General features: G+C 50.4%; 1 protein-coding gene across 1 annotated transcript; it reads left to right on the forward strand.

Moving 5' to 3' along the window:
* Positions 1 to 203: 203 nt before the first annotated feature.
* On the forward strand, positions 204 to 8,725 carry PRDM13 (PR domain containing 13). The gene is made up of 4 exons (XM_012661894.1): positions 204 to 608; positions 2,153 to 2,284; positions 2,604 to 2,724; positions 6,191 to 8,725. The coding sequence occupies exons 1-4, from the start codon at positions 465 to 467 to the stop codon at positions 7,924 to 7,926; spliced, it is 2,133 nt and encodes a 710-aa protein (XP_012517348.1). The 5' UTR covers positions 204 to 464; the 3' UTR covers positions 7,927 to 8,725.
* Positions 8,726 to 9,051: the final 326 nt, after the last annotated feature.

The raw sequence follows: 9,051 nt of genomic DNA on the forward strand, positions 1-9,051 counted from the left end.
GTAGATTTGTCACTTAAAATATCGTAACTGTCTCAGGGACAATACCCCATGCTGAGGATTAATGGTCCCGCCGGACCTTTGATTCACCAGCGCCTTTTCTTCGCCCTTGACAAATTGGATTTTTAGGAATGGGAAGGTCGCCTGGACCATTGTGTGCTAGCCATTCAGAGGCCTCGATTATGCAGGGGGCTGAGGGAACCACTCCATGTGACCCTCTCGGGTGGGACTCTGCAGCTGCTTCACAGCGCAACTCTCTCACCAAACTCCGCGTCCTTGCGCTCGCGGTGCCAAGAGGCGCCCGCCCCGATTGAAAAGGCGCAGTGCATGCCCGCCCGCGTCACTCCGCGGGCGGAAGACGCACGTCGGGGCGCGGCTCCCTGGCTCGCGCGAGGCGCGGGCTCTGTCACTTGCGCCCTGTGGAGGACCCCGAGCATCCGAGCGCCTGCCTGGCGGCCGCAGCAACAATGCACGGAACAGCCCGCGCTCCGGCCACCAGCGTGAGTGCGGACTGCTGCATCCCGGCTGGCTTGCGCCTCGGGCCGGTGCCTGGCACCTTCAGGCTGGGCAAGTACCTGTCAGACCGCAGGGAGCCCGGGCCCAAGAAAAAGGTATTGGCTATTCCGACCTCCGCCCCCTGTCGGTTGCCTCCCTTTCCCCTGACCGGGGAAAGGGGTAGAGAGGGAAAGTGCAGGAAAGGAGTGATTGGGTCGTTACTTGCTAATACTGCCGGGTAGAAGAGGACTCCGATTATTCCTAGCAAGTCTAATTAACTGAGAGCCGGACAAGGACTCGGCTGAGGGGGTAGGACGTGGCTGAGAGGGGACAGTCACCAGGTGGGGTGCACTGGATTCTCTACGTGCTGGGACCATTCCGAACTCGCTGTTTCCCCCGCGTTCTGAGGTCTCTTCCTCAAGGCGCTGGAGCCTCCCCCCACCCTCACCCGGGGTCCCCGGCTCTCTCTGCAAACGCACCCTCTCGCTGGGGGCGCAGGGCGTCGAAGACTTTTCTTCCCCTTTTCCCTTCAATATGTTAATTTGCAGCTTAAATTTGCCTTAAAATAATTTAATTCCATTTCCTCCGAAAAAATAATCCTTGGGATGCTCTCAGTTTCTAGAACCTCCCCCGATTCTTTTTTTCTTCCGCCAATGTCTGTCTGTGGGTTTGGGGTAAATAGAGAGAGGGTCAGCAAGGTGGTGGCTCTGATACGGGCTCCGAGGGCGAAGGGTGTCCACCGCCTGCGGCAACGGGTCAGAGCGCTTGTAGCCGGGCTTCGAGAGTCCAGGGCCCCAACCGGAAGGCACCAGGGCCAACCCACCAGCTCTGACTCCCTAACCCCAAACAGGGTCGTGACTCATGACCAGAGAGGAGATTTAAAGGCTCCCGCCCGCTTTGAGGGCATCCCAGCAGCCAAAAGTTGGCAACAGCGACCAGAAAATGAAGTCAAGGGTCTGGTGGAGAAGGGAGGACCTTCGCTTTAGCTTGCCGGTGCCTAGAGCTTTCTTCTAAGAAATAGGTTCCGTGCCTAGCCAGCGGGATCCGCATCTTGTTCCCCTTGAAATCAACCCTTTTCCCCACCACATCTAAAGCCAGGTTTGCTGCGCACCACGCCTTCCTCTTTAAACGAGCTTTAATTGCTTTTAAATGGCCGGCCATCTGCGGGCAAGCTTTTTTCCTGCGTGCGCTTTGTTCGGAGACTTTCGATACCAGTCTCGCCGCACCTAAGTGCGGTGCAGCATGAACAGGGAGGCTTGAAAAATTGGGGGTGGGCACTTTGGGCCCTGGGACTGACTCGGAAACGTCTCTACCCTGGTGTTAGGACTCCTCTTAGAACCGCAAGTGGGAGAGCTGGGGTAGGGGTGGGGGACTTCTTGGTGTAAGATGCGTCCAGGCACGCAGGGAGAATATGCTCACCCCACACGTTGCCAACATGGGGCGCGGGGAGGGGGGTACTGTTATAGTAGCCAGTCTCTCCTCTTTTTCCCTCCCCCCAAGCAACGGTCCTAAGGAATTATCCTCCTGCCAGCAGCCATAGCAGTCTGACCAAAGCGAAAACAACCATTTTCCTGAGTCGGGTGGAGTGGAGGATAACTTTCTCTCTGGGTTGTGGTCTTGGCCATGGTGCGGGGGAGAACGACCACTACTTGTGTTGCAGGTGCGCATGGTGAGAGGGGAGCTGGTGGACGAGTCGGGGGGCTCCCCTCTGGAGTGGATAGGGTTAATCCGGGCAGCCAGGAACCCCCAGGAACAGACTCTGGAAGCTATTGCAGACTTACCCGGAGGACAGGTACTGCGGGCTTCTCCTCCCACACCCCCACCTCCCACGCCCCTACTCCCACTGCCATCTCCACTAACCGTCCCTGTGGGGCCAACAATATTAAGAGCAAAGCGCTTTAGCTTCAGGTTTCATTTAAACGTCCCAGCAACCCTATACGACGGATTCTATTGTTTCCCGTTTGAAGGATGAAGGCAGTGAGGTTCAGAAAGATCCAGTAGCTTTTCCAGGGTCACACAGCGTCAGAGCCGGGATTTGAACCTTTCTTGTCAGTTGCTTCTTGACGTATTACCTGGGAAATGACAGAGCTATCCTATTCCTTGCGTACCAGATCTTCTACCGAGCGTTGCGAGACGTCCAGCCTGGGGAGGAGCTGACCGTGTGGTATTCTAACTCCTTGGCTCAGTGGTTCGACATCCCCACAACAGCGACTCCAACCCACGATGAGAAAGGTACCGCCTGAAAGGGCTCCTACGCCAGCATGGGTGGGCATGTCCAGCTGTCCTTCGGTCTTGAGGCGAGTCCCCAGATTTGGAGGGCCTTTGGCTCGAGCTATGTAAACTTGAATTCATGCTCCCTATGTAGGCAGAGGGGAGACATTACCACTACCTCCTTAAAATCAACAGTAAATGGTAACAACAGGGATAGTAATAATCTGGCTCATAACTTATGAACCAGTCTTTATGAACTTCATGGGGTCATCCTTTCTTACTGCATACTCAAAGAGACAATTATTTACACAATTGAGAATCAGTAAACGGGCTTTAAATCGTTGTTACAGTAATTATGTCATAAGTTCCAGAAGAGTATAACTCAAACCTGGAATGCTTTAACCAGGTAGAAGGGCTTTTTCTCCCCACTGGTTTTTGAGGAGAGCAATGTATTTCTACAGCATTTTAGAAGCATTACGGTACTTACAGCTGGTGAGTTGGCAGGTCCTGAGGCCCTTCCATTTAAATAGTATTTATTCATTTCCCCCTCCCTACTTAAATCGAATCTGGGATGTATCCCAGTTTCTTCTCAGATTTATTTGATCCCTTCCAAAGCCAAAAGCGGATTTATGCAAATGAAGGTGCAGTAATTAAAGAGAAAAACATTTTAAAACCTTCCCTAGAACACTGAAGGACACTTCCTGTGGAAAGAAGTCTGGGAGGTGCTAGAATAGTTAGGGTTAAGGTCTTGAGAGTCCCTTTTCATGGCTTCCCTTCCATGGCTCTTTTCCTTGCCAATTATTTGCCTAATTTCTCCTAAAGACACATTTATTATTTAAAGTCGACAAAATGAAGGCTGTGAAATATTTTAACATGCTCTCTTCCTGAATTGCCTGCTCAATCTCATACCTTTACAAATAGGTTTAGAGAAATTAATACAAATATGGGAATTAGGAAACAATTCATGAGTAAGACAGGATGAAGTTTATTCAGAACAATGATTCACTTCAAGTATCACTGTTCTCTGTAAATTTATTTTATTTTGTGTGTAGATTTGTATGTACAGTATTCATTAAAATTATCCTAAAATAGTTTGTTCCTTGCATCGCATTATATTAAATTCTCTTGTCAATTTCTTCCATTAAGAGAGAAGCATGATAAAAGCTCCATAGTGGAGAACTCTCAAATCTGCCAGAATGGAACAATTTGGAGGGCCACTGGCCATTAGGGGCTAGCCATTTCTACACAGAACACCCTTCCTTAGTTAGGCATTTCCAAATAATACAAGAGCAACTTGTTTGAGTAGTGGCCCTTATGTTTTCCTTTTAGCCATTTGAGCCTATAAACATCATATGGTAACAGAAGTAAAAATAAACACCATTTTCCTTTTGGGGAAAGCAAAGTCTATTTTGAACCCTGACTGCTCCAGCTTGGAGATTGTTATTTGAAATCCTAAGCACCTTTGGGCTACATGAAGGAAAGGAGGCAAGGTCACTTATGAAGTATGTTTGATACTCTTGGCATGATTTGGATCTCAAGAGTCTGGAGAACATGTCAGTTGGTCAGGATAAACTGGAAAAGGTACATATTGAATCAGAAAACATTTTGCTTAAATCTTGGAAAGAGGAAGAAATAAGTAGGGATAGCTGCCATTCTTCCAATACTGGCTAATTTCACTTGGTTTCAATTCATAGTAAGTTTAAGGAAAATACTGCCCCTTTGTTTTAAGAACAAAGCTTACTTGGCCTTGCATTGAGCTGAGTCTGGGGCAGGTTCCTAAAAACTCCCTCTTTACTCAGGGGTGAAGACAGAGGGAGGTTCTAAATTTAGAAGAAGAGAGATTATTTAAGATATTAAATCAACATACTCCCCCAAGAGAACACAAAAGGTCTATTCTTTAACTCTTAAGATTTATTTTACATGAATATTCAATACAAGGTAGCAGGAATATTGAAATAATTTTATCCAAGTCTTCCATGAACAATTAGGATAGCGTCTCATAGGCAAATCCTCCTCTCCCCCTTTTTATTTCTGCTCTCCTTTAGCTTCAATTGGAATAAACTGCTTCTCACTTGAGTTTTCATCATTGCTATGGGTGGAGTGGGGGGGACTACTTGCTTTATGCAAAGCCAGAAGTTAATATACATGAAGGGAAGAAGATCTGAAATGTTTTCCCATTGTTATTTCTGTAGTAATGTTTTAGAAGTTTGAGTTGCTTATACATAAGGAGGGAGAATTTAACTTTGCCATTAAATTTTATGAGACTGACATACTTTGAATACTTCCTTGTGGATCAACTAACTTCTTTATCTTTAGTGTTATCAGACATCCTTCCTTCAGTGTTATCAGCCAACCACATTTTAAAAGAAACCCAATTGCAAGATCACCCTTCTCTCTACAGAAATAACCTGACCCTTCTGAGTGGAGATTAACTTCTAGCATGTGATTGGAATCTGTCTCATACATGTCTCTTTTGATTGTGTTCACAGACTGGCAAAATTAAGAACAAGTAATGCTAGTAATATTAAACACAAAAAAAGATTTGACATCAAACATGTATATTGTGCATGGTAGAGAATTCTGCACCTATTAAAAGCTGAGTACCTGTATCACTTATATATAGTCATGTAATAAAACAAACTAATACATGTATCTTCTCCAAGGGCTTTACTAAGCTCAGGTCTGTACAGCTATCTAGGAGTTAGTTAATTTTACCAAGTGAAACTGACAAGACAATGCAACATCATCCTTCTCAGAATATCATCATCAGGACATAGGATATTTTTCTTTTCTCCCATCAAATTAAATGGGGTTAAAGAGGAAATAAAGATACAAATAATTTTGAAGAATAGCAAATTATAGTCCCTATGTGGTCCTTTAGTTGGTCACGCTCCAGGAAAACCTCAGGCAAAGTGTTTAAGGCTGGGAGGGGGTGGAAAGGGTGGGTAATGGACACAAAAGACATTGTTCGATGAAAAGGAATGATTACATATGGCCCATACATACAGGATATTGTCTCGCCTGGTAATGAGGCACTCACGACCATTAGATTGGCCTTTGTTCAGTTTATCCAAACTCCTTGACATACGCCACCTATTCTGCAAACGCCAACAGATGGGCCCAGGCACAGCACAGCCTCAACACTTGATTTAAAGCAACAGCTGCTCTTTGCTCTTCCCTGGCCAGCCTGCCTGAGCAGTGCCCTTCCTTCTAACGAAGATTTTGCTCCGATGTCCCAGAGGAAGTCTTCGTTGGAAAGGCCAGGTCGATCTCCTTGGCCTCTGATCAGTCCCAGAGGATGGAGACAGTGACAAGGGCTGGCCATTTGGGGCTTTTCTAGCTTGATACAGTGAGGCTACCGAACTTACTTATTTGCCCTCTCTCCAAACCGCTAGTCAAAACCTGGACTTTGCCTTGGGTTCGCTGGCGCTTTCCGTCTCTCTTGTTTGCCTCTCACCGGGTCGCTTTTCCACTCTTTCTCGCGCAGGGGAGGAGCGCTACATTTGCTGGTACTGCTGGAGGACATTTAGATACCCCAACAGCCTTAAGGCACACCTGCGTTTCCACTGCGTGCTCAGCGGCGGTGGGGGCGGCGCCTTCCTGCACCAAGAGCACGCGGCTCGCCAAGGCGCTGCCCCGGCGGCGGATGGCCTCGGCCTCTCCCCGAAACCATCGGCGCCTGACTTTGCCGCGTCTGCCCAGACAGGCGCTTTGCGGCCCCACCCACAGGGCCCACCACTCCCTCAGGCCTGTGGGGCGCGGGAGAACATCAAGCGCGAGGTCTCCTCCGCGCCCTTGGCCACCTCACCGACCCCAGGCAAGTGGGGACCGTCCAAGAAGGGCAAGGAACAGCTGGATCGTGCCCTGGACATGAGCGGGGCCACCCGAGGACATAGCCACTTTCTCGGCATCGTGGGCGGCTCCCCAGCGGGAGGCAGTGGCCTGGCCTTCTACCCCGGCGTGCGCTCAGCTTTCAAGCCCGCGGGCTTGGCCAGGGCAGCGGTGGCAGCGCATGGCGACTCCTACCGGGAGGAGAGCGGCCGCAAGCAGGGGGCTGGCCTAGCCTTAGGCAGGTTGCTGGGCGGGGGCCGGGCGGGCGGGCGCCCGGGGAGCGGGGAGAATCCGGCGGTGGGCAGCGCGGGCCACCATCATCACCACCACTCGCACCACCACCACCATCCCAAGTGCTTGCTCGTGGGGGACCCGCCGCCGCCGCCGCCGCCTCCTCCGTCTGGCCTGTCCTGCTCCGGGGCCCTGCGCGGCTTCCCTTTGCTCCCGGTCCCCCCGGAAGAGGCATCCGCCTTCAAGCACGTGGAGCGCGCCCCGCCCGCCGCCGCTGCGCTGCCGGGAGCGCGTTACGCGCAGCTGCCCCCAGCGCCCGGGCTGCCCATTGAGCGCTGCGCTCTACCGCCCCTCGACGCGGGCGGGCTCAAGGCCTTTCCGGGTGGTGAGTGCAGCCACCTGCCAGCCGTCATGCCGGCCTTTACCGTCTATAACGGGGAGCTGCTCTACGGCTCACCAGCCACTGCCGCGTATTACCCGCTCAAACTGCACTTTGGCGGGCTGCTGAAGTATCCGGAGTCTATCTCCTACTTCAGCGGGCCCCCGGCGGCCGCCCTAAGCCCCGCCGAGCTGGGCTCCCTGGCCAGCATCGACCGAGAGATCGCCATGCACACCCAGCAGCTGTCTGAGATGGCTGCCGGGAAAGGTCGCGGCCGCCTGGACTCCGGGACGCTTCCACCTGCTGTAGTGGCGGCGGGCGGCACTGGGGGTGGTGGCAGCGGGGGCGGCGGCGCAGGCAAGCCCAAGACCGGCCACTTGTGCCTGTACTGCGGCAAGCTGTACTCACGCAAGTACGGGCTCAAGATCCACATGCGGACGCACACGGGCTACAAGCCACTGAAGTGCAAAGTGTGCCTGCGGCCCTTCGGCGACCCCAGCAATCTTAACAAGCACATCCGGCTGCACGCGGAGGGCAACACGCCCTACCGCTGCGAGTTCTGTGGCAAGGTGCTTGTGCGCCGCCGGGACCTGGAGCGCCACGTCAAGTCCCGCCACCCCGGCCAGAGTCTGCTTGCCAAGGCGGGCGACGGCTCAGGTGCCGAGCCCGGCTATCCCCCAGAGCCGGGGGATCCCAAGAGCGAAGACAGTGACGTGGACGTCTGCTTCACGGATGACCAGAGCGACCCCGAGGCCGGGGGCGGCGGCGAGCGCGACTCGTAACGAGTCTTCTAGGGAAGAGGCAGGGGTCTGTTCTGGGAAAAGGGAACCTTCTGCTGGTGAGAAGGAGGACTCGGTTGACAAAATCGTTTTTATTTGGGGGAGGACGCCAGACTTGGAGCAGAGAGAGGTCCCAGGTCCAGCGCTGAAATTCAAAGCAGAAGTTTAGAGGCGGCTTAAAGAAATCCGACCACCTGGGCAGCCAGAGGGCGACCAGTCCTCCCCCCACCCCCTTACCCGAGGCCTCTGGACTCCTTGGATAGGCTCACCCTGAATTGCACAGGCGGTCTGCTCTTGGGGTTTAGGATCCCATTAATGCAAAACGCCCTTGAGGGCGCGGACTTTAACTGCCACGCATTTTGAAATTGTATTTTTCTGTGCAGGAAATTGTGCCTTTTGAAACGACGTTTTGTGTGTATTTTACATTAGCATTTCATTGCATAGGCAAAATAGTAGTCGCAATTCGTTAGATGTGACGTCCGTACACTTGTTTCCATTTTATCTGTTCTCATGTGAAAGACTATGCCTTGCCTCATTGAACATGTAGTGGTAGCAGGTGTACAAATTGTTCAAGTTGCAATTATTTATAAGAGAATAATGATAAATGTAAAATATCTAAAGCATGAATCTAAGAGCACGCAATATATAATTTTAAAGAAAATATTCTATTTGGTAGAATACAAATGTGGTGTATGTTGTTTTATAATGAATGATGTACAGTGGATACAGTATTTTGGTCTTGGTTCCAGATTGTGCAATCTTTAAAAAAAATAAAGATACAAACGAGAGTTTGTTCACTGAGCGATTTTAGCAGATCTTTTAAAGAAGTAGTTTAATTTAAAAGCAATTTTTGAGGAGACTTCAAAATGAGTCATAGGACACTTGAATACTGTGACTATTCATAAAATAATGTTAAGCAGTATTGTAACAGGGAAATATATCATTTTCAATATGTGCATTTCACAGGTTCCCAAATAGCAGGCAAAACAATTGTTTTCTTAAACCATTGTTGATCATGCTAAGTGCTTTCACATTTACTGAAAGAAGCTAATGACCTTCAAGATAAAACCCCACATATTATCCTTTGTCGAAAACGAATTATGCAACTGTAGAATCAGTCTTTATTTC

Source organism: Propithecus coquereli, unplaced genomic scaffold, assembly GCF_000956105.1.
Source record: "Propithecus coquereli isolate 6110/MARCELLA unplaced genomic scaffold, Pcoq_1.0 Scaffold74, whole genome shotgun sequence".
Classification (NCBI taxonomy): Eukaryota; Metazoa; Chordata; class Mammalia; order Primates; family Indriidae; genus Propithecus; species Propithecus coquereli.